This window comes from Halichoeres trimaculatus, unplaced genomic scaffold (genome assembly GCF_033239565.1).
Source record: "Halichoeres trimaculatus isolate MK-OKI-2021-1 unplaced genomic scaffold, fHalTri1.1 fHalTri1_scaffold_15, whole genome shotgun sequence".
NCBI classification, from domain to species: domain Eukaryota; kingdom Metazoa; phylum Chordata; class Actinopteri; order Labriformes; family Labridae; genus Halichoeres; species Halichoeres trimaculatus.
Window position 1 is genome coordinate 34,529,151 of NW_027437193.1, and position 26,435 is coordinate 34,555,585.

Genomic DNA, 26,435 nt, shown 5'->3' on the forward strand with positions numbered 1-26,435 from the left:
TTTATCTATGAAACCAGCCAGGTATCTAAACTTGAAGCATGCCTCAAATAATTTTTTGTTACTAAATTCAGGAAAAAGAGAAAAAAAACTTTATTGAATTTGGACCTAAACCCTTCAGAGAAGCTTTTAATGGCAAGATAACCACCTTTGATGGCATCAGCACAGCATCAAAAAATGAAAAAAAAAAAAAATATATATATATATATAAAAAAAATCAAGGGCAACCTTTTTTCACACTCACAAAATAAAAAAATCAGATCTAATTTGTATCAGAGCAATGCAGAAAAACTAGTCCACCCTTTTGTTCCTTCTAGGGTTGGATTACTGTAACTCTCTTTTATCTGGCTGTCTCAGTAAGTCCATTAGTTAAAATAATTGTCGCTTCATTTACCCGTACATACTGTTTATATTTCACACTTTCATAGCACTGGTCCAGTCACTTTTCAGTTGTCTATACCATAGCTGCAGGTCCTTTCTAAACATTTAAATAACCTATGTCTATCCTATGCCTAATAGCTACATGCAGCTACCAGGACATCACCCATTGATTCTCTTTGCTTTCTCACTGAATGAATCTTGGCCTCCTCCCTACCTGTTGCCTCATAAAGTCTGATGAATTGCGGACCAGAATTAGTTGATGACGTAGACCAAAGAAGCTAGAAAGAGAAAAGACAATTAAAAATGGTAAACTGATTGATTTTTGGAGTTGACATTTGGCGAACAGTTCTGCACTTGCGCACTACCTCCTTACTTAACACCAGCGGTTGCATAAACAAAGCACTATTTCTGTAGTAGGATTGTACCATTAGGAAATCAAACGCCTAATCTGAACATTTTATCTGAGATCCGAGCATTTAAAAAAAATAATTATTATTTCCTCATCTCCCCTGGATTATGACTCCGAAGGAAGCAGGGCTACTGAGGACAGCTCAGACGTGTTTATTTTGAAGATCGTGACAGGAAGTATTGTCCTTTTTTGCCAACTTTACAGCGGTACCTGCTGCAGCGGAACAGGAGCAGAGCGAGTGGAGGAGCATCACTGAGAGGGAGACAGGGAGAGACAGACAGCCTCCAGATAACTCAAGTGTTTCTGTGTGCGGGGCTCAGCATAGCCCACATTTCATCGGAGGAAGTGTTGGTCGATGTTTGACGTCGGTGCATGCTAGGCCTGCAGACACGTTTACAGGGGACGGTGTCAGTGCTTGGCTGGAACAATTTTTGCATCCCCAAAAACGCGTTTAGGGGCGACCGCGGAAAACCCTCTGTACCCAGCAGCGTCAATTCCAGCTCGTCGGGCCATGGAGTGCTGTCTATGAAGGATTAGGGAGCTGACACTTGGTCAGAAATTTTTGCCAAAATTACGACCGGAATCAAGTACTGCTCATTGTCTCCCGGCAACGGGGGAGACCACCGGCAGCTCGTGATGTCTCGTGCCAAGGAGCGGCTGAAAGGCGGGAATGAGACCAAGGACAGCGTCACTTTGCTGCCCTGCTTTTATTTTGTAGAGGTAATATCTATCGATAACATTAGCCCATCTGTCTGTTTTCCTGTCTGTCTGTCCGTCTGTTTCTCTGTCTTGCAGAGGTGCAGGATTACGTGCATGCTCACTGAAAGTGAACAACCTGCCAAATCCCCTGAACCCGCACAGGTTGGCAGGCAGCTGTTTGCTGGATTTGATTGACTGAGTGGTTGACTGACTGGCAAGCCTCTCATTAGTCACAGACTGATTGATAAGAAGTGGCTGATTGATATCCTCAAAATTGGCTTCTCAATCATATTAGCTAATTTTTCAAACCATCTAAACACTGTGCCGTGTTCACAACAGTGTCATGGTAGGGGAGAATGGGGTTGGTTGTCACACTTTACTCTAGTGTGAAAACATCTTTTGATAGTTATTTCCACATTAAACTGAAGCCGATGGTGTTGGCATACATGTTTATCCCTCTCATTTTTAAAATGATCACAAACTATGGTATTTAAATGGGACAGTTTTTTTTAAAAAAGGCAAGAAGGTAAAAACAAAATTGAAAATTGAATTGCATCTATAGGTTGACAAATACATAACTTAGTGCATCTTAACACAAAATGAGCAAAAAACATGAACAGGAAACACGTCTTTAGGCCAGCCTACTGCATATAAACATATGGGCTACCAACTGGCATTTCTTTCAACAGTTGCAACAACAGTTTCGTTATTAGCCCATTGTGTAAAAGCCAAGAAGAAAAAACTGAGGAGCTGAATATTTAGAATTTGACATGAAAAACACAATAATTCCTTTCACCTCAAGTTCAGTTGTCCCACATCAGCAAAGACCATGTGAGTGAGCTCTGATCCCAGTTCTGTAGATTTCCATATTACAATTTGAGGGATAAAGCTCTCTGGGTGGTGATATGTGAGTATGCCAACCAAGCCCATGTGGCAACCAACCCCGTTCTCCCCCACATCAGTAAGACAACCTAAACATCCAGTTTAAATTTTAAAATCTGGTTTATTTCAGTTCATCATCCCACTACCACCTAAATGAAAAGTAGTCCCAAACAGGTCAAATGTAGTGAAGCTTTTCACCATGATAGTCAGAAATGGCTTCGTGACAAAGACTGCAGCAAGACGACGTCCTTGAAGTAAAGCTAAATAAAAAACCACAAAGAAATTCCCCAAACAATTTTTGAAACTGTTCAATATAAAAATCTCAGTGCATCCTCACTCATGACATCAGAAGATCTCATATTCGTGGACACAGGTTTTCTTGGTTTAATGAGAGCTTTATGTTAACACAATATCAGATGCTTTTATGCATTTAGATAAACCATCCTTGCATGGCACACTCAACCCTGACACAGATCACCTGTGATGTCCTCACATGCAGCATTTATGTTTTTTGACAGAAAAACCTGATCCTTTGGCTGATGGCCATATACTATCAACCTCCAGGCTGAAAAGAACTCCTCTCTTTGACTCACTTTTATGGTGGAAGGAAGTCCATGTTCCTCTGCTGTGCAGCAACACATTCTCTAACAGCGTTGAGTCAGTAGAAGCTGACCTTATCCCACACAGTCACTGAATCTGTCAATTCTGGCCTAACTAAATATCTCTCATGCTCTGGTATTAGATCTCTGTGAAGTGAATCTCTGCCAGGAGAAGTTGTATGCTGTAGGGCCCAGTGTGTGGGATGCTCAGAAATGGCAGCACACTGCAGGCCTCATACATCAACAGCCCAAGACTTCTCTTTGATTTGTTCTTAGAAACAGTCCTGAGAGAAGTCTGAAGCAGATTCATGAACCTGCTCATCAACTCTGTATCGATCCAAGCTGGATGCTCATTCTTGATGTTTTTAATTAGCAGAGGTATGCATCCCAATATTCTCCATAGAGGACATAAAACTGCAATGCAATGACATCTCTGGCTTTGAAAAATGCTCATAACTCAATTTTGTTCACTGAAATAAACACCTGCTGGCTGTGACTTTGAACATAGTGCTCAGTAAATAGGATGTGATTGGTGGATAATTTCTAACATGATGTTTTGCGTCTGAGTCAGGATGATATAGAATAGAATAGAATAGAATAGAATAGAATAGAATAGAATAGAAAATACTTCATTTATCCCCGTGGGGAAATTCAGGAGTCACCGCAGCATTAAAGAAAACAAAAGTAAGAAAGAGTATAGAAAGTGCAAAAAGGTCCATAAGAAAATAGATGACGACAGCCCGTCCACCACTCTCCAGCCCAGCCAATCTCCACCTCCACAGGGTCCAGGACCGAGCCGCTGGGTTAGCACAGCTAGCTCGTCCATCCCCCGGGGCTAGATCCCATGTTCCCAACAACGATGGATGGAAGGACAGGTCCACATCGTCACCTCCCAGCTCACATCCCAGAACCAGCACGTCATCCTCACCTCCTCCTCCTCAGCTCGAGGGAAATCATCAAGCCCAACACTAGTTAGCATTGACATGCTACAGGCAGCTACTTGGGCAGCGCCTAGCAACGGAATGGAAGAGGAGAGGCACAGACCCAGAAACACACTTATAACAATCCAGGCGTTTTTAGAATTAGACACCCCCACCTGCAGGAAGTCTTGGCCTTCCCTCGCCTACACAACGCCCCTTGTCATCATATCTGTGTCATCAGCTACAGTTTAGACTGTGTGCCCATCAAAGCGCTTGTTCATAGTTATGATACAGCTGTCATTCCTTGCCTCCTTCTGGTACTTGCACTTGATTTATGATATGTGAAATGAAAGCAGTAATAGTAGAACTATGTTTAATAAATGCAGTTGTGGCCTATAGGATCACATTCCTTATACATGAAGTTGGCCCACCCTTTGCAGCTATGAAAGCTCAAACTCTCCTGAGAGCTTTCCACCAGGGTTAGGAGTGTTATTATGGGATTTTTTCTGTCATTCTTCCAGACACATATTTGTGAGGTCAGGCACTGTTTAGGATGAGAAGACCTGGCTCAATGGCTCTGGTCTAATTCATCCCAAAGGTGATCTTTCAGGTTGAGGTGAAGACTCTGTTCAGGCCTGTCAAGTTCCTTAACACCAAACTGGCTCTTCCATGTCTTAATGGACCTCGCTTTGTGCACTGGTGTGCAGTCATGTTGGATCAGGAAGGAGTCACCCCGACAATGTTTACCCAGAGTTAGGAGGTTAAATTGTCCGCTTGTCTTGGTGTCCGCTAAGGCATTAAGAGTTTCGTTCACTGGAACTAAGAGGCCAGGCCTAACCCCTGGAAAACAACTCCACACCAAAACCTCCCCAAAACCGAACTTTACACTCGACACAGTGCAGTCAGGCAAGCATCGTTCTCCTGGCAATGGTCAAACCCAGACTCATCTATCAGATTGCCAGACAGAGTACCGTGATTCATCACTCCAGAGAACATGACTCTACTGCTCTAGAGTCCAATAGTGGTGTGCTTTGCACCACCACAGCCAGCACTTGGTGTAGTGAGGCTTGGGCGTAGCTTCTCTGTCAAGGAGACCCAATTCACAAAGCTTCCTTCGCACTGTTCTTGAGCTAATTTGAAGGTCACATGTAGTTTGGAGGTCTGTAGCTATTGACTACAGAAAGTTGGTGACTTCTGCTTGCTGTGCGCTCCAGCATGCACTGACCCTGCTCTGTGATTTGACAAGGCCTACTGTGTAAAATCTGGTGAGTTGCTGTTATTCCCATTCTCTTCCACTTGTGCCACTGACGTGTTTTATATACTGGTGGCCATGGAAGTGACTGAAACACCTGAATTCACTGATTTGGAGGGGTGTTGTGTTACTTTTGGCAAAGTAGTGTAAGTTGTAACGTGGACTGGGCAATTTTACAGTTTTTGTAAATATGGAGAACATCTTTCTGGAAGTCCCAGAGCTCCCTGACCTGATTGGTTCTTTTTGATTATTGCTGATGATGGTCTGCTGCCATGGACACTGCCTGACCCCATCATTTCAGTATTGATAATGATCATTTTTAGTGCTGCTCTACACCAACAGATATAATCATCAGCATCATCTTGATAAAATGTTGACTTTACCTGCCATAAAAATTAAGGTCATTAGTTCACACACTTCTACCAGTAGTATTGTCATTGTAGTAATAAGTGTGTTAGCTTGCGCTGTTGTCACCTCTTCGACATGACAACAAAAGCTGGATATGTGAAAGCTTTGTAGTAGGGCTGCAGCTATCGAATATTTTAGTATGCGAGTATTCTACTGAAAATTCCATCGAGTACTCGAGTAATCGGATAAAACACATTTTTGTGTACTTAAAGAGCGTTTATTTTTCAAAAGGAAGTTTGTTTCAAGCAAGTGTAAAATCAAGTCATTTTGGGTGATACATTTTAAATGCGATTTGACTAGATATGAGACATTTTAACTAGGAATAAGACATTCTTGAAAGATTTTGAGTTTTTGCAGTGTTCAGACTAAAATGAGTATCCCTGCTGTATTGGGGTACATGTGGCTCCATTACTGCTTGATATTTTATCCTTCATTGACCTGTGAGCTAAATTTGACACCTGCCCAGTTAGCTCTATTATGTTTTTGTTTTCAGCTTCTTCACTCTTCAGTGCTGTATTTTACAGATTATCCACAACACTCAATGAGTAATCAACTAATTTTCATAACAAGTCATTTGTGTGTAACGGTTGTGGACACTGAAGGAGAGAGGAATAACATGGAATGAGGGACAGAAAGTGTGTATCTTGGGGGGTGCGAGCGCAGGACAATGAGTGTGGCATCTTCACGGAGAAAGCGCTCGGAGGTGTTTCTTGTGGTGGTGTGGTTTGTTTGTGCTCTATAGGGGATGAACTTGTCTGTGTGTGTAAATGCGCGCATGTGTTTGTGTGTCTGTGAACACGTTGGAGCAGAACTTCGCCGTGCGCTACAGATCACGCGCTCTTTCGCGCACGGTGAAGTTCTGCAGGGAGAAATGTGAACTGAACGACGTAGGCACGACATCCTGTCATGAAAATTAGATTAGTAACATAAGGCTGTTTTGTCTGTTGGATTAAAAAACAATGTATAGACCAGATTTATGAGAGAGGGAACTCTAAATCACTTCTGCTGTGATCTGGTGCTGTATGGAAAAAAAAAAAAAACAACTCGGCATTCAGAGGGCGGGCCGCCCCCCCTATATGATAGTAGGAGAAACACTGCACACTGTTAATGTGTTTACAGCTACAAATAAACTTTCTTTGGTTGGCTGTTTTTGAGATGTTAAAATATCCATCCTCCTCCACTATTCATTCATACGCAGTCTCCTGTGCAGTCACTCTGCCATTCAAGCCGTGCCATACTCCATCAACCTGCACAATGAGGCGCAGAGAACACTGCTACAACTTCAGTGACTTTTAGGCTCATATTAAGTTGTTTTGGTGCGACACAGCCCTCTGAAACCCCCGTTATTGTTTAAAATGACTGTTGAGAGAAGCGGTCACAGCGATCGTATATCATTGATCATAAGGAGTGTCTGCGTTTGTGAGCGTGAATGAAGTGTACCGCGCTGAAGCCCACCTCTCCTATGGTGGAGTGAGTCTTGTGGTCACACTGGTCAAACATAATGGACTATGAAGAGTGCATGAAAACAGTTCAGATAGCCAGTGTGACCGCGATGAGAGACTGCAGCAAGCGAGACGTCCGTCTGTGACGTGTGAGTGATTTTGGGTAGGGGAGGGGCTCAACACGTGCGGCTCGTTGACAAGCAGCTGATGCAGATCAATACATGCTTTCATATCAGTCTCCAAACTCCAGAAAAGAAGCTAGATTTCAAGAAATATTTTTAAAAGAGGTAACTCGAGGGGTCTGAAAACTCTCTAAATACCCGGTCAGCTCTATTTGAAATACCACTCTTTGATCTTTTTTTAAATTGAAGGATTCTTCAGGCGGAGAAAATTCCTCGAGCATTTTTTCTAATTAAGTAATGGTAAATGGTAAATGGACTTGAGCTTATATAGCGCTTTTCTGGTCATGGACCACTCAAAGCTGCTGTACACCACAGGTCACACTTACCCATCCACACCCATTCGCTCACACATTCACACACTGATGGATCCAATCTTTACTATGACAGCTATCCATCAGTATCTCTAACACAGTCACGCCCTTTCATACCCATTCACACACCACTGACGCAGGAGTAACCAGGGGTTAAGTGTCTTGCCCAAGGACACATCGCCACCTGCAACCTACCGATCACCGACCAAGCGCATTCTCCAACTGCACCACCGACGCCCCCCAAATTGAGTATCTCAAATTATTCGAGGGATCGTTTCAGCTCTACTTTGTAGTAGTATAATTAAGAGTAGAGCTGTTGTGGTCGTTTGCATTAGATGCACATGTGGTCATAATGTTTTTCAGTCCACATCCCATGGTGTTTGTTGCCATGGTACTGATGCTGTCTACCATTTTACCCAGGCACAATCAGGAAGAAAGGCACAGAAAAAGCCAGTATGCGCAGTCAGCTGATCAAACTCTGATGTGCCAGATGTTTGTCCACAATGGTGAATACAATACAGCATTGGACCACTTTGTAACACGCCATTAGTCAGAAGCTTTAGTCAGCGAGATGAAACAGTCACCTGTTTTAGTTTTCTTAATTTAGATCAAGCTCTTTCATTACTGCTATTGATCCTTGTTTCTTAGAAGAGCATTTTGAGCATAAATAGTATGTGGGCTACGTCCCATAGAATACCTATAGTGTTGTCACTGAGTGTCTGATAAGAAAGATAATTGTGGACTGATCAGACAGAGAATACAATCACACATCCCTGCTCTCTGGTTTCAATATTTCTTGTTTAAAACACACTTATGAGTCAAAACTCCTGGAGCTAGAGTCTGCTTTCTGCTGCTGAGCTTCTGCCTTCATCATTGGGTGCTGAATGTGATGTTGAAGTGGGCAGGAGAGTCCTCAGCAGGGTGTAAAATAATATTAGTGGGTAGAGCTGTAACAAATACAGAGAGCCATAGTGTCATTGTGAATATTGCCATGACTAAGGTCTACTCACTGGTTTGCATTAGTGCCAAAAATTTCCCACAGAAATCTACAAGGCAAGAAAGAAAAGTCACGATTCCTTTGAGCACAGTGTGACTCTGTCCTATATCAGCTGTAGAAGAGAAACTTTAGAGGTGTTTTTTTTTTATTTTGTCTGTGTCTTTGTCAGCTCCTGGTATAAAGAGTGACCCTGTACACTGGGAACCTTCAGCTGATATACAATTTGTCTCTAGCGCTTCTCGTCTTTCAAGTGCAAAAAACTCTATCTGCAATGGAATAAAGCAGGATCAAACCCAACAAAGGCTGAATATCCTCCATGCTAATAGGCTAACTGCTGTGCTACACACAAAAATGGCAGCTTTTGTGTCTCCTTGTATGGTGTCATTTTGCTGAATGGCCTTTTTCGTTGTCTTATTGCCCTCTATTGGTCTGATGGAGTGTTCCTTCATCTTCCTCTGTGTGACACTGACTTGATTTGCAAAATCTACCCAGGTCTTTGGCTTGTCTTTGGTTCCTGAGAATTTTTTAGCAGGAACAACAAGTGTCTGGATCTTCTGCTTGAAAAAAAAAACACCTGAAGAGAGGAGTAGTTAAGCAATGTTCCAATAACATTTTACTTTATCTTTATAGGATAGCATTAGCAGCTAGCTCAAACCCTGTTTCCACCAAGTTGTCCAGTATGGATCAGCACAGTTTAGAATGGGTCAGATTAGTAAAGCCTGATCCTGTTTGCGTTTCCACAATTAACTGTGCCCTCCTTGCTAGGTGGCGTGTAAGCCAGATGACAAAACTGCTTCAGCTATGTAATAGCACGCAGAAAGACACAGTGTAACCCGTTGATAAATCCAAAGCATGAAAAAGATGTGACATAGTAAACAAAGAGCATACTGTTTGGTAACGCAATTTTCAAAACAAAAAGAAAGTTATCTTCACTAATTGGACTGGAGATTTAAACATGGTGGCTTCATGTGTCGTTCTTTGTCACTGCTGTTGCACGGGAAGTGACGATTCTTTCAACCAAATAGTGAACTGCAGTGTTCCTAGCTCCACCTTCTGGGGACAGATTGGTATGTCTGGGACCCCGACAGTGGGGTATCAAAAAGTGGACGGCACGGGTCTGTAATTTGGGGACCTGTTCTGGTTTTAGTCAAAGGAAATTCCACAAAATGTGTACAAAGACAAAGTGAACTGCTTGGTGTAAGCAGGATTTAGCTAACATTTGACCCAGGAAATAGAAACCCAGGACACTAGAGTGAGCGTTAGGGCTTCTGATTAGCATCTACTTCAACCCAAACATCTTCTGAAAAAAGAAAAAAAACATCCTAAAGGCTAGCCAAACTAGAGATTATGTTTTAAGTGAACCAAATGCTGCAGACACATACAAACTTTGACCTTCAATAGAAACAAGGTTAAAAAGTGAGCAGTGTGAAAAACTATCATTGTGTCATCTTTACACTCATTGCTAACGTGAGAAGCCATTCAAGGAAAAGTGAAGGTGTGAAAAAAGCATCCGTTTGATGACTTGGTTATTTAATACTCACTTGGGATAGGCGCAGACCACGCAGGCCTGTTACTGTATAAAGATGTTAGGTGGCTGAACACAGGGTTGTTGCCTTAAATCAAAGAGTGTCAGGAGAGTTGATGACATGTAGAACATGGAAAGCTTGAGGAATCCTGTGAGTTTCTGGTTTCATTATTTCTCCTTCAGATCTCAGTGGCCCGCTCATTAAGCTTAATTTAGAGCTGCAGGGAGGAGATAGAGATGTAATCAATGACGATGATCAGTTCAGTGAGCATATCTAAAAGCAAGCTCAAACAGGTGTCATGTCAGCTGCAGAGCTGTAAGCCTCAGAACTTTCCTTACATACAGGCAGAACTCAGGTATGATATGATGGACAAGTTCAGGTCATTTCAAAAGCCCAGAAACGTTTCACTGACTGTGCACCCATTGGATCTATTCACAGCTATACAGGGTGACTGTTTTTTATTCAGACATCAACAGGCCAGTCTACGTTGTGTACAGTTTCCCACAAATCTCAACTTTAATGATGTTTTTCTGTTTATGGCTGGTGGCACTCAGTTTTATGCACATTACCAGCCCCTATGGAGATGAGTTACTTCTACAATGCTACAATACTAATGTTTGACAGTCTGTTAAATTCACAGTGAAGTAATGCAAAAGAAACACTGAAGATTGTTTTTACTTCTACTCATTTCAGAAGCGATACCCTGAGAAGACATAAAACGTCTACACAGCCCTGTTATACTGCAAGGTGTTTGTGACGTAAAGAAAATAAGACCAAGGTTAATCATTTCAGAAACCTATAATTAATCAACCAAAGAAACAAATAAATCAATCAATTCTCGCTAAGGCACTGGTTATACTATGAACACTGAAGTCAGTCAGCATCAAGCAGAGAAATAGCGCAGCAACAGGGACAACATTACCAAGAATTGGACCTCCCTTCAAATCTGATTTTAAAAAAGAACAAACCTGGCCACAGAGGCTGCTAAGGGGTTAACCATCAAAGGAGTTGCAGGAATTTCTTGAAGCAAGTACTGACTGTGTAGAACATAAGACAACAGTCTCCTGGATTTTTCATATGTCTGGGCTGTGGGTTGGGGTGCAGATGGAAGGAAGGAGCCTTTTCTGACAAAGGAAGACATCCAAGCCCAGCTAAATTTGGCAAAAACACATTTAAAGTTTTCCAAATGCATCGTTACAAAATGTGTTCTTGTCCGATGAAACCAAGGTTGAACTTTTCTGGCCATAAAACAACACATCAGCAAGAAAACAGCAGACCCACAGTGAAGCATGGTGGTGCTGTTCAGCATCATGCTCTGGGGCCTTAGTCCAGGTGGAGGGGATTATGACCAGTTCCAAATAGCAGCCAGTGTTGGCACAAACCTTCAGGTTTCTGATAGAAAGATGAAGATCATCTTTCAGTAAGACCACGAGCCAAAGCATCCATCATAACAAACAAAACAATGGGTGCAAGGTTTTGAAAGGGCTCAGCCAGAGCCCAGACCTGAACCCCTTTGAAAACCTGCATCATGACAGGGCTCTGTAGACTTTTCATATCCACTGTATCTCACAGGTAACTGTTCATTTCCAGAAACTAAACCAAAAATTAAGTCTGTATTAGAAACTACTTGTTAACTTATTTCAAAACCCAAGTTGATAATGCAGAACTGGTTTGATCAGCTTTCCTTCTACTTTCCAAAACCTAACACCAGTGAAGCATCCTACAAAACAGATCCAACATTACAGTCTACACCAACTGCAAGCTACGCTCAAAAGCAATAGGCAGTTTGCATTCATACATGTATATAAATAGTATGTAGTTAGCAGTTTAAAATCAGCCCATGTGTTATCCATGGGTCAAGTATTGATGTGGATGATAAGCTGAGACAGTCTATGTTTGGCATGTTTGGCACTTTTCATTACTATTCTGTATTGTAATGCAAAAAAACAGATATAACAAGTCCTGGTATTAAATGTGTCGTTAATGTAGCATATTGTAATATGCTACAACGCAGAGGCAGGAGGCAGGAAACTGTAAAACTGTAGTTCTACAGTTTCATTTAGCAGACGCTATTGTCCAAAGCGACGTACAACACAAGCAAGAATTTAGACAGAAGGAAAACACATTTTATTTTGTTTTGTTATGTTTTGTTTTCCCATGTAGCATTATGGTAGCCATAACTAACCATTGTTAACCGCTGCAACGGTATAGTTCAGTCTTCAACAACATTAAATAATCAGTGCTAAATATTCACCAACAGCTGGGTCTGAGACCTTCTGACTCATTCTACCTCTGAGGACAAAGAGGAGAAGGCTCAGATTAAGGGATGAGTCTTCAGACATCTCTTAAAGTAGAAATGGGCCCCGGGAATTGTAAAGAGGTAGGTAATTCATTCCCCATTTGGGTGCAACAGAGGAGAAGAGTCTAGCTAAAGATTTAGAGCCACACTTGACTGGGTGCAACAGGCGTCTTTCACAAGCAGAGCGTAATATATAATATATTAGTATTATGTTAATATAATGTTAGCAGTGATTCAAAACTAAAACAAAGCAGAATCAATTTTTCAGAAACAGTATTAAACAGGTAAACCCTTTGAGCAGAGTACTCAGTACAATCCTCCTGTTGACATTAACACAAACATCAGTATTATTACTGTTCTACAGGTGGTTGATGCACAGACTGTAGATATTAAGGCCCCGTTTACACGACAATGTTCATTTAAAAACGCTAAAATGCTGTAAAAACGCAGTGAAAAAAAAAATCTGCGTTTACACGGAAACGCTGATGGACTGAAAATGCTGTAGTAAGCATGCCAGGCTTGTTGGTGGTGCTAGAACTGTCATGTCCAGAAGCCGCTTTTGGGAGATCTCCACTGAAGTAGAGTTGAGCTGGTCATCTGGTGTATTGGGGAATACTAAGTTAAAGAGTAGCGCAAAAGATGCACATTTTGTTAAAAGACAGTCAGCAGATACAGCAGATTGAGCAGCGCAACATGGTTGTTCGCGACGATCGTAACACGTGCTGTTGTCCTGTTGTATGTGCGCGCAAGGCAGAGTGTGACATCAGTGTTTCCACTGAAAAAGCCAGCTTACTGTTTACACGGCAACGGTGTTGGGAGCGTTTCAGAAAAATCCCACTCTGGAGGCTGTTTTCAAAAGTTTGCGTTTTAGGTCGGCTGAAACAACAACAAAACAGCAACAAAACTTTTGCGTTTCACCCTTAAACTGTTGTTGTGTAAATGGCCCCTGAGAATAAAAGAAGAAGCAGCATGAAGCCTTCACTGCACATCCTAGGATTGAGCTATTGCTCATCCATAAACTGCAGCTCCATATTAGGAGGAGCTCTGTCTGTATCAGCATTTCGTGTTGAGCACTGTTTTCTTTAGAGGTTAGTAGTGAAATAAGCAAGATGAAGTACAGTGAGTGGGTTGTTCTCAGGAACAGACCTTGTAAATCATTGTGTGTGTGTGTGTGTGTGTGTGTGTGTGTGTGTATGTGTGTGTGTGTGAGAGAGAGGATGGACACACTGCTGTGCTGTGGGACTTATTTCTCTACCAACCATTTTGCTTCTGGCTGTGATGCTAAAGGCTGTCAGTGGCTGATTTTGCATTTCATTTGAGCAGCTTTCTGTTGGTGCTTTAAAATGTGATTCTGGTCAAACATCCTCTTTCTCAATCAGTAAGAGCTCAAGCCATGAACATTTAGATAATAAACTGCTGCTGTGTTGCTTTATACCATTTAGGGGTGTGTCTTTGCCAAGCCGCATCCTCAGACCAGGAGAAATGAAGCCTGTGCAGAGGTGCTAAAACCGCAGTTCATCAAGTGTCCACTTGAGGCTGGCTCTGGAAATACAAAACTCATGAATAAACATGTTAACAGTCTGGAACAAAAAGTGACTTTGATCTGAAAGGTTGAGTTTTCTACTGACACACTCTGTACAGGGGTGAATTTGCTTGATGGTCACAGACATAGTCAGACAGGTGTTCAGTATGAAGTTTACCATTTAAGTTGTTTTTGTTGTGTGTGTGTAACACCGTGGGTAGTGTATGACATGTTTTTGTGGGTCAAAAACACACCATGGATCAAGGAGATAGTATAAACCTTCATTACCTGCCATGGAAATGAGCTGCATTTTCTGCATAAATTACCCCGTGGCTGATGGAAATTTTAGTTCAGAATATTTCCACTAGGCAGTGTTTCCTCTGCCATTATATAGGAGGGGCAGCCCGCCCCCCCTGGAAGTTGAGTTAATTTTATTTTCCGTATAGCACCAGATCAGAAACACATGCACACTTTACACACAGACAACCACACTGCATGCAGCGGACAAAGAGCTGGGAAAACACCACAAGAAACGTCTCTCTCTGTGAAGATGCAACACTGGCTCTCCTGTGCTGCCCTCCCCTAAAAATCAATTTAAATCCTTCATTTCAGTCTTATAAACTGGGAAAAAAGTTACTGCTTTTCTCCAACAGAAGGCAAAATGTTTTTCTTCTGACTCACTCTCTGATGTGCATGTTTGGGGAAAACATGGCTCCTGTTGTAGCCTGTTGGCATCATCATCATCATTGTTCAACTTTTCACATTGTCTGGTGATAAAAAGTGAACTAAAAATAGCAAAAATCATAAATTTCAGAGAATCATGACTTAGATTAAATTGGCACCCTCAAAGAATCGAATCGGGAGACAAGCACATCATCTTAGCTATAGTTTGCAGGCTATTAAAATTAAAGCCACAGGGTTACTAATGCTAATGCTAGTGTAACAGATTGTCCTGTGCCTGGTTTATGTTCCCTCCCGGGGAAGCATCCAGCCTAAGAGAGTTACGAACATCAGCACAAAGCAGATGTTGAAGTGTCTATCTTTGCTTGTGTGTTTTGCTGTTAGGTAGAATGAGTCAGATGGTGTCAGGGTCTTGTTCTCAGACCCAGCTCTTAGTCAATATTTAGCACTGATCATTGAATGTTGTTGAAGGTTGAACAATATTTTTGCAGCGATTATTGTAGTTAGTTATGGCTACATTATTTTACATCTTTTTAAAAAAAGGCTTCTGCTTAATAAAAATGTAGAACTGTAAAATTGTATTAATTTCAGCCTAGGGTTGCAGTGTCCTGTTTACTGCTTTATTATAAAGAAAACACAGTTAGGCAAAAACACAACACTTAGTTACACCTTGCACTAATGGTCAGCTGCACATTGTGCTCCATGATGACAGAAATAGTGGGACGTAATGACTGTCTCAAGTCTAAATCACAGATGTATAAAAAAAAGAAATACTCAGATCAGAATTGAGACATCTATGCCCATACCTTTCATTTCAACCTGATGTATTTTGTTTGGGTCAGTACATGGACTGTATCTGTGAAAGAGAACAGACATAACAACAGCTGTCCCATGGAAAGCCATTAGTCTGAGGTTTAAAAGTCAGCATCTCCATTATAATAGGTGGAACATGACTCAAACTACAAACTTGAAGAACGTGTCAGAGACCTTTTTTATGAAACATGCTTTTTCAAATCAGATTGTTGTAGCCACCTATGTACAAGCTGTTATTTTTGGTAGAAAGTTAGTAGAGCTGGACAATTAATTGGATTTTAATCGTGATTTCAATTTTGCCATCTGACAATCATAAAAACAATATAATCGAAGAAAAATAGTTAATATGCCACACAGTGTAGATGTATGCAAGTTCCTGTGCGACATAGCTCTTCTGTGTTCCATGTGAAGCCACAGCGAGTGTGTGTGACTTATGTGTATCAATAATACTGTATGTGCCACTTGCTGGTTCTTTAAAGTTGTGTTCAAATCAGTACTGAAGTTTTTGAATAAATGAATACAGTGTTTCCCACAGGATTTTAGGAGACTGTGGTGGCAGAGTCGCTGACCCTCTGCGGTTTTAATGTGTGTGTACGTTTTTAAGCGCGATGTATCGCCCTTACAGTAAGTGCAGTTTGGGACCATGGACATGAACGTACGCTGATAAATAAGAACTTACAAAGGCATATCAGAAATATTTTAAATTTGATTCAGAAACAAAACCAAAAACTCACTCACTCACACAATATTTTGAACAATTTACTGAACAACATTTCAACAACAGGTTATTTACACTATTTCTGTGATCTGTGATCCGTTATCAGGCTACTGAGACTGTAGCCTACCGTTATTCTCTCACCTGAGTTAACGAGGTGTGTGTTTGAAGCTGATGAGAGAAAAGAGAGCACGAGGATGTGAGTAGGTGAAAGGGAAGCAAAGTGGAAACCCTTTATATTGTTTTAACATCTTAAAAAAATATTTTTTGGGATAAAGGGTCAGATTACGATTCTTCTTCTCTCTGCTCCCTTATCTGGATTTAGGAGTGTTGTGTTTTTATTCTTTTTTTTTTCTACAGTGACTACAGAAAATAGTCTAGATAAATAAAGATTCCTAAATTTGCTGCGGCCCACTTCATCACAAAATGTAGCCTAAATCAATGCAAGATCATTTTCTGACTGATATTTCCTGATATTGCTGTGTATCTGACTTTGAGAGAAAGTCATCTTCTTCCACGCTCTCTCCGTCTGTTGTGTTCACTATCTTACTACAAAAATAGCAGAGCGCACATGGCTACTTAATATGCACGTACTGATTTGCATTGACTATATATGGTAAAGTTCGGGCCAGCTGAAGGCGGGAAAGGAGGCGCGCTCACCACATTCATACTTTTCTCGGCGCGGTGTGATTTATCAGGGGAATAGCGTGCAGCCCTGTGTACGCAGAGTTTGATAGATCTGAAAAGAGTGTTGGTCGTCTGCACGTTTTGCCTTTTCGTCGTAAGTGAAACTTAAGAGGACTTTGCTGTAATAAATGAGGCCCCAGGAGAGGAGAATATGAAATAATAAGCCGCGTCAGCTCCTTGGTATTGTACAGGTAATTGTACTGTGTGCCTGCACTGACTCTGAATGCGCTGTGATATTAAAACAGTGTGGCTGCTCTTGTCACTGAAACTCTGGTACCGAGACGTGCGTGGTGCAGCCGTTCCTCTTCCCGAGCAGGGGGGCAGACAGCGCAGTGAGATACTGTGTCCACGACCACAGTTAGCATGGGCGCTAATGCCCAAAAAAGAAGTTGCACTGAAACTTAGGCCCCGTTTACATGAAGCCGAAAATGGTCGATTCCGCAAACATTTCGTTGCGTTTTGGCCTTCCGTTTAGACGAGACCACGTTGCGTTTTCAGTGAAAACGTAAACTTTTGAAAACGCTCCCCAGAGTGGAAAGATCTGAATCCGCTCCTCCATCCAGCTTCGTGTAAACACAGAGCGGAGCGTCTCAGGGTGAAACGCTGACATCACCGCATGCGCACTCGCAGTTTCAGGTGAAGGCTCCGCGCTCAGCCACATTTCCAGTTGAGCCAGTAGGTGGCGGTAATGCGCATTATGGTTGGATTGCCGACCGTCTCACACAACAAAACGGCAGAAAAAGAAAGAAGAGAAGAGGAGACTTGTCCTCCTGGAGTCGTATGAATGCGGATCGTTTTCACGCCGTCCTCATGTAAACGCGGGTGGCTTTTGAAAACGCAAAGGAAGAATCGTTGCGGGAGTCTCCGTGTAAACGGGGCCTTAGAGTCAGACGTCCCGCTCCAGTGTCGCTGGCGGCCCGCCACAGTCTCGTTAATTAATGGGAAACACTGGAATAATTGTGTATATTAATTGTGATTTCAATATCACTTAAAATAATCAGGATTCTTATTTTTACCATAATCGCCCAGCCCTAAAAGTTAGTATTCATTTTTTAAAGGGTCAGTGATTGAGAGCTCTGTGGACCAATGGTGGTCTCTGCAGCATCGAGGAAACGTGGTGATAGAGAAGACAAGACAAGCACCAACACCAGGGACTGTGAAAGTACCATGTAAATGTCTGAATCAGTCAGACCCTGTTCCAGTGTGGACTGGACCGACCTGAAGGATCCTGACATTTCACTGGTGTGATGTGAATCCTGCAGCTTCACCAGCCTGAGCTCTTCTGCGCATGTCTTGGCTCCATCTGGGCAACATGTCAGCACTCATGAAGTCAGGATTCTGGTTCTCGTCTCACATTGAGCAGCACTGTCAGCAAATTTCCTGCTATAAATCCAGACTGAGGCTCAGGTGCATGAACCATCTATGGACAAAACTCTTTTCACTGAGATGCTGCAGAAACTGCACTTCTGCTTCTGCTATGAAGCTTCACTTTTCCAAAGACTCTCTGTGACAGGGTTCATCAAATTGGGCTGTCAGCTGAGATGAACACGGCTCCTTTCTGCTTGTTCCTCCGGCCTGTCTCCTCCTTTCCCCCCTCACCATTTTGTCTTTGTTCTCTGCTGCTGATCACAAACCATCTGACGTCACCTGTCCAGACAAAAGTTGCTGTGCAGCATCAGTAATTTCAGGTGCAAACACAAAGTGAGCTGGAACAGGAGCTGGCTCTGGTGAGAAACTGAATTTAGAAAACCTGCTTTTTGAGGCTCTTTAATGTAAAACACTCAGAGGTGTGTTGTTCTGAACAGGCATTGGAAAGTATCTAAACATGGATAATCAGAATTTCTCCTTTCTCATCCAGACAGTGCTTCTCTGTCTCTCCCTGTTCATCTCACACACACTGTCACACCATCCTACCCACTAACTGGCTGCTAGGCAACATGGCCCTCTGAATGTGGTGTATTTTTATATCTGTGTTCAGGGCTGGAGACGTTAAGAGGCGAAAAACATCCTCATTGCTGACTGCACTTTGGTTTCTCCTTTGTGCACAGAAACCACTGAGGTTTGTGTTGAAATGTCTTTAAAATGATTGTTAGCTTTTAACATGCCACAGCATTAAGTCATTGAGAATTTACATCCAGGACGTTTATCGTAATTTTTGTGTTTTCTTGATGTAAGCCATGTTAAAAGGATGTAGGTCGGAATAGATACAGGGATTTAAGATCTCTACTGTGACACATTTCTGTCACTATAATTTTTAAGCCAGTTTCCATCTGACCGAAAAAAATGAAGGTGAGAGGTAGGGCTGGGTATTGATCAGAAAATGTATTACACCTGGACCAGTACCAGTTCCTAAACCATACTTTTTTGGATACCAGCTCTATAACGTTTTGACAAAAAGAAAATAAGATTACACTTTATGGTACAAACCTTGCATCTTATTTTTCACCTTCAGTATTTTTCCACTCTGAGCAGTTTTCTAACATGAAAAATAAACAATGGATAATGGACAGTGAAAAAGAACACCTGCAAACAAATGACAGGTCGGTATACATTCAGTACATCTTAAATGTGTTATAACTATAAATTAACTTTCTCCTGTCAATTATTCATTCATTTATATTTTAATGTCACAATAAAAACCCTCCTTCATTGCCAGTCCCAAGCTGGAAAAGTGACCTTATAAAGACAAGCATAAGCGTGAATCATATGCACATGCTGCTCTGACTGCAGCTGTGAGGGCCTGCTGTGTGAGTGAGGAGAACTTTTTTGTCTGTGAGTGTTTTGGTTGGGGGAGAGGCTCAGCAGGCTCACTGGGTGCTGGAGATGAATGCATCATTTAACATCAGTCCCCAAACTTCACAAAAGCTGCTAGCTGCAAATAGTTTTAAAAAAGTTCTGGCAGGGTCTAAAAAGTTGCTGAATATTTGGGATGCACCAATCCAAATTTTCTGGTTCTGACACTGATACCAATATCTGGGCTTTGGGTATCGACCAATACTGGTACCAACCAGAGTTTAATAACCCGCCTGCCCTCTGTGGAATAAGACTGGTAATGTTTTGGGTAAAGGCAAAAATGAGTATATGGAATTACCCAAATTAATACTTAATTAAGCTATAAAATATGAAAACTAGGGCTGTCATTTTAACACGTTAATTAGATTAATTAATTACACCGCAAATTAATGCGTCATAAAAATTAACGCAGATTAATCTGGATCCCAAACCCGTGAGGCGTTCAAAGACGCACTTATTTTCAAATGTCTAGCATTTACAAACCGTTTGTCCTACATGAAAAAAGTGGTGTTCTCGTCAGATTTTCAAATTTCCGACGGTCCCTGAATGTATCACATCTAGCAACATGCTTTGAACCGGGGGTAGAGAGAGCGCTGTTAAAGGATAAGTTCAGTTTATACAGCTTTTACATTGTTTATAGAATGAAATAGAACAAAATACTCACCCAGAAGGCTTATCTGATCCAAGCAGTGTTTCGGAATATTGGTGAAAAACACGAGTTTTTGGACGATTAATGCAGTTTTAGGGGGCGGCGCTGTCTATGCCCCGATGGATCCCATCATACAGACGTCCACTGCACGATTTTGGATCTAAATATCTCCCGAAGCATTGCTTGGATCAGGAAAACCTTCTGGGTGAGGTTTTGTTCTACTTTATTCTATAAACAATGTAAAAGCTGTATAAACCGAAATTATCCTTTAAGGGGACTGCCGTCCACATCTCGTTTATTCACACGTCCTTTTTGAAAATCTACAGAAAATCAACCGTTTGCTCTAGCTCAATTCAGTAAAAAACAGGTAATTTTACACTCTCTACTGCATCAAACAAGCCCTGAATGATCGAAAAATGTCTTGTATTTAAATCTAAAGAATTCTTTGAAAACTTCCTTCCATCTTCCTGGTGTCATGTTTCAGCTTGGGGCTGCTCTGCACCAATGAGCAACAGTTTGTGTGTTCAGAGCATGTTAAACTGAGAATACTTCACTTTTCTTTGATCCAAGACTTGAAAAAAGTGTTTTGTACATAGTTTCTCACAGTTTTTAGCCTTTAGCCCTGGTTCTCCTGACCTCATAGAAGTATAGAAGTTCATATTGCAGTGAAAATTGAGTCCACATCGAGTAAAAATGTGACAGAAGCAAAAAACGTCCTAAAAATCAAATCAGCTTACCTTAGGTGCAGGACTGTGTAGATTTTGTAAAGATAGAACCATAACACTTTTTTCATTTGTTCCTTATGCCTCAGGGTACCTAAAAATGTGTTGTATATATTCCCACCTTATTTTAAATGTCTTTTAATGTAATTTTAATGTCCTGGAATTCAAATTCTTTATTTTGGGACCTTAAGCAGATATGAGATTAAAATGCGATTAATTAGATTAATTAATTACAAATCCTGTAATGAATTAGATTAATTTTTTTAATCACCTGACAGCACTAATGAAAACATTTACCAGCAGTTTGGAAAAACAAAGCTTCAGAATGTGCAGAAGTTACTATTCAGTTGTAAACTTCTATACCCTGTGCTGGTAATGCAGCAAAATAAAAGGAAAGTGCATCAGAGGTAATGTTTCAAATCAAGTAGCCAAGAGCGCTGGTAAAAAAAAAAAAAAAAAGTCACAGAGCTGTTTGTCTGGATCAGCACCATGGATCGGTCCCCTCCCGACAGTACTGGTCCAGCTTTGAGAGACAGAATACACTGTAACCCGATCCCAGACACCAGTATTGGTATTGGCGCATCCCCGCTAAATATACTGACAGAGTTGCTAAGTTAGCAACACTATCCTGCCACACAAGAACAAATTTATGATCTTTTCCTGAGGCATTCAATACGACCAGAACATCCTGGAACAACATGCAGCGAAGTGCATTAACAGAGGAAAGGCTGCTCTGCTGTTTTCTGAGCTTTAAAAGAACTAATAAATATCTACGGAGAGAGCGAGCGTCCAAAAAGTTCTGAGAAGAAGGTAGGTCCGTTAACCACGGTATGTCCTGCTGTTCAGACGCTTGGTTTCCCATCACGCTTCATCAGATCTGTACAGCACAGTCTGTGTGTGCAAGGTGATTTAAACAATATCAGTTTGACACAGGCAGCGGTTTGTCCTGTGAGTCTGCTGAGCTTCACAGGACACTGGATTCCTCTGCTTTCCAGTTTAGGATGGTTCAGGTCAACCATTTCAATGAAAGGAGAAAAAACAGGAGATAACTGCGTTAGGGTCTAATATTTGAGTTTGTGGTCTTGCACTGTCTCATGAGAGCTGTGCTCAGGACAGCCTTGGATTTTAGCGTGCTACACTGTATCCACACAAGATCAGGAGGCGTCATCCAGGAGACCATGTGAAGTAGATTCAATGACTGTAACGCAGTGGCGGCCCATGTTAAAAATTACAGAGGGAGCCAGCTTCGACAACGAATTTAATTCAGTGCTCAGAGCGGACTTTTCCATCAGCTCTACCCTTCGTTAAGTGGAGCTTTGGAGTCGGCCTACCGTCCCACTGGACTTGAAGTTGAACCTCAAAAGGAAGTTTTGTGAAGTCATTTTTTACAAAAAAAATCAAGGTCTCTGTCACCATCCATTCTCTGACTCAATAGCTGTGGGCTAACACTGACACACTCACACCGGCGCCGGCACAGTTGAATCAGTGTGTTTATTTTTTCGTAACAGTGTCTTATTGGCTGGAAGCCAGATTCGATCTGGCCTCCCTCATATTTATTTTAATGATGCATCAACCAGTAAGCGATGAGCCTGGCTTCAACCTGATTGGCTAATACGGGCTGTTTGTTTTTCTAAGGGAGGAAAAGTGAAGCGGGCCTCAAAGCTGACTGACAGGGCAGAGGGCATGAGACACGTAGTGTAATACACAATGAGAGCTTGACAGGAGGGCGCTGTTTTGCTTCTCATGCTCAGCCAAAGCAGAAGTGCGCCAATGTAGTGTTTGACAAGGAAATGACAATATAAAATACATTGTGGTTAAGCTTGCTTATAGGCTTTTTTTTTTTTTTTTTTTTGCAATATTTTTTGGGGAAGCCAGGCTTCCCTTGGCCTCCGTGAAAAACCGCCACTGCTGTAACGTCAAAACTAGCTTAAATAAATAACATGAAACAAATGAGATCAAGACAGAATTTAACAGTTTTATTATTTTTAAGAAATTTTAAAAATCGGATCAGTATCAGGGGCAACAAATGCTGACCTGGACATCCCTAGTTAAGGCTGGTTGTTGACATTGCTTGGCATCTGAACGAGCTGGCACGTGGACACCCCCCAGTAGTAGGCAATGGTTGCGTCGTCAGGTCACTCCTGGATAACTTTTTGTCTCAGTGTCTTTCTGCAGCTCATGGTATCCCCTGAAGAAGGAGACTAACCCGTGACAGAGGCTTGTTCCCACACCATGAGTGGAGGCAAAACATGTGGTTCAAAAACCCTGAAACGGTGTCTCAAAGCAGGAACTGTTGATGAGAGAAGCCTGATTACTTCCAGCAGCGTCTGTGAGTTTTCCTGAGCACCTGCTGACAGTAAAGAGATATGACTCAGGAAACCTCAGATTTGGATCCAGTGGGAGGAAGAGCCCAGACCACAGTGTGTTTGTTGTTTGTGGTGACGCTGAATGAATTCATCAAACCAAACACCTCATCACACAGCATTTGACAACCAAACAGGCAGTGCTGCGGTACGAACTGCTGGAATCCAGGAAAACATGACGAACTGAAGCGGTCCACGTTTAATCCTGTGTTTAAGCCACAAACTGGTCTGTCGATAACGTCGTCCTTTATTTAAACTTCTTCTATAAGAACAAAGATCCTGGAGTTCATTTCTCCTCTTAGGGTAATGATGAAGCTTTTTAATTGTTTTCTTTTTGATTTGGTTTTAACTTTCATGGCTACAAAAAAAAGAAATATTAAATATTCATTAGGAATGAGTCGTGGTATTCAAACAATCAAATAACTATTCAATAATAAAAAAAATCAAATAGTTCCTGTGACTGTTTGTAATGAGATGTGACTGTAAGCAGAGGTTGTTGGGTATCTGAAAACTGTTTGCTTTTGACAGTCAGTAATATTATAACAGTCTGAATATCAGGAGAAAGCTGAAGGGCCCGGTGTACAGCACAGTGAAAATCAGAACAGGAGGAAAGTTGAAAAATCTGCTGCTCCAAATAGTTCTGAGTGGAGCTTCAATGGGAACAGAGAAAAATGAGGTTAAAATAAGATTAAGAGCAAACTGCCTGATTAAGTAAGTACATTTAGGCTGGGCTGGGTATCAATTAAAACTCTTCAACAGCTGTATCAATGCAATACGTTCACTTAAAGACCGATTCCCGAACGTTACTTTTTTCGATACAAATTTTATCATTTCAATTCTAACAGAAAGGAAATTAGATTACACGTTATGGTTTCAACCTTGACTTTTATTTTTCAGCTTCAGTATTTTTCCATTCTGAGCAGACTTCTTAATAGGACTAGTTGTTTAATATTCCTAGTAATCAGCACGTCAGTTGAACGTTGCTGGAGATGTCCTCTACTCTTGGGTGGGATTTGGCACTGATCACATGGTGCCACCAGCACGCCACATCATCAGTTGTATGCCCTGAACTTCATTGGGTGTTTCGGTCTCTTATAACAAGACACCCTCTGCTGAGGTTGGCCCACCACAGGGTGATCAATCCTGGGTGTGTGGAGCACGGTGGCACCACGTGGTCACTTGGCAGCCCATACTGCATCCTTGTGTTTCAGCCACAGCCAGTGGATGCTCAGTTCTGCTGCGGTGGCAAGTTCTTGAATTGCCTTCCGTTGGGCCTGCCCTCTGATCTCTTCTTCCTTCAGGAGCCTTGTTGTGGACCTTGCTACAAAGCCTCTACAGCCATCCTCCACTGGCCACACCTTCACATTCTAACCCCGCCCCTCTGCTTCAGCTGCTAAGTTGGCATATCGCAGTCTCTTCCGCTTAAATGCTTCATCGATTGCATCTTCCCATGCGACAGTCAGCTCAACGATGAAAAGACGCCAGCAGGATTTGGACCAGAGGACCAGGTCTGGACGCAGGTTTTCGCTGCAATTTTGGGTCCACCCGCATTTTCCTGTCCCGGGCTGAGTTGAGTGGGCCTGGCTCAGAAGGAGATGACTTGGTCCCTCTTTTTTCCCCTTCCCGAACAAAAGTCTTTTTCCTTGGGCCTGTGGTCTGGGCATTTAGAGGCATGGCATTTCTGGTTATCCTCCTGTTCTCGATTTCAGCGGCCAAGCACTTCAACACCTGGTTGTGACGCCAGGAGTATCTTCCTGGCTTTAGGCTGGTCTTGCAACCCACCAATATGTGTTCGAGGGCCGCCGGGGCTGCGCACTGGAGACAAGCTGGGTCCTCTCCATACCAGGCATGAAGGTTGGTTGGAGAGGGCAGGACATCATATGTGGCTCTAACGATGAAGCTTAACCTGTTGGACTCCATGCTCCACATATCGCTCCATGTGATTTTCTTCTTCTCCATGCCTTCCCACTTCATCCAGCAGCCTTGCTGAGCTTGGGAGACTGCTGTGGAACACCTGGCTGCTTCCTCATGGTGGCGTACTTCCTCCACCACCATGTGCCGCCATTCAGCTGGAGTAGCCTTCTGCCAGGTGGGTGTTGTTGTCTCCAACCCAAGGCCACCTCTGCCGTGTTGGACCTGCCCTACTATATCCCGGTGCCTGAGGGCGACCTTTGCCACTGCAACTGCTGAAAATGGCTTCCATTTTTTCCCCGTAGCTAGGGTTGGAGCAGCTCCTCTGACTAGTGGATCCCGGGATTCTGTGAGAGTCATCTCCAGCCTTGCTTTGGCACATTTGTACTCCTCAACCAGGCTTGAGATTGGTAGGGAGAGGGCTCCGTTGCCATACAAGCCTACACTGCTAAGGCATCTAGGTAGTCCAAGCCACCTCCTCACTTGTGCATTCACCAGTCTCTCTAGCCGATTGGCATGGGATATAGTGACCTCATAGATGGAGATTGGCCACATGAGATGGGGCAGCAGCCCAAACTGAAAGCACCACAGTTTCAGTTTTCCAGGTAGTGCTGTGCTATTGATCTGCTTGAGGCCATTGATGGTATCTTGTTTGAGTTGCTCCTAGTGCTTTGAGTCCATAAGCTCAGAGCTGTACCAGCAGCCAATGCTTTTGACAGACTTCTTCAGAATGGTTGGGATTGGCTCGTTGTTGGCATGGAACCTCTCATTGATGAGCTGGCCTTTGACAATGGAGATACTGCAGGATTTGCTGGGTTTTATCTCCATTCATGCCCATTTGATGTTCCTGTGGAGTTTATCCAGCAGGCATTTGGTCCCTGCGCTTGTTGTTGTTATTGTCGTTATGTCAGCAGTTTTCTTATGTTAACAAAAATAGTAGGGCTGTCATTTTAACGCGTTAATTAGATTAATTAGTTATACCGCAAATTAACGTGCCATAAAAATTAACGCAGATTAATCTGGATCCCAAACCCGCGAGGCGTTCAAAGACGCACTTATTTTCAAATGTCTAGCATTTACAAACCGTTTGTCCTACATGAAAAAAGTGGTGTTCTCGTCAGATTTTCAAATTTCTGACGGTCCCTGAATGTATCACATCTAGCAACATGCTTTGAACCGGGGGTAGAGAGAGCGCTGTTAAAGGATAATTTCGGTTTATACAGCTTTTACATTGTTTATAGAATGAAATAGAACAAAATACTCACCAAGAAGGCT

General features: G+C 42.3%; 1 protein-coding gene across 2 annotated transcripts in view; it reads left to right on the forward strand.

Annotated features, from left to right (window-relative positions):
* The first annotated feature begins 843 nt into the window (after positions 1-843).
* LOC141804783 (phospholipid phosphatase-related protein type 4-like) overlaps positions 844-26,435 on the forward strand; it is a 55,647-nt gene continuing 30,055 nt past the window's right edge. The window contains exon 1 of one of the 2 annotated variants that reach the window (XM_074689400.1): positions 844-1,507. In XM_074689400.1, coding sequence (XP_074545501.1) covers positions 1,424-1,507 — 84 coding nt within the window. In that variant the 5' untranslated portion in view covers positions 844-1,423. The remainder of the gene's footprint in view (positions 1,508-26,435) is intronic. The other variant, XM_074689399.1, reaches the window with a different exon arrangement.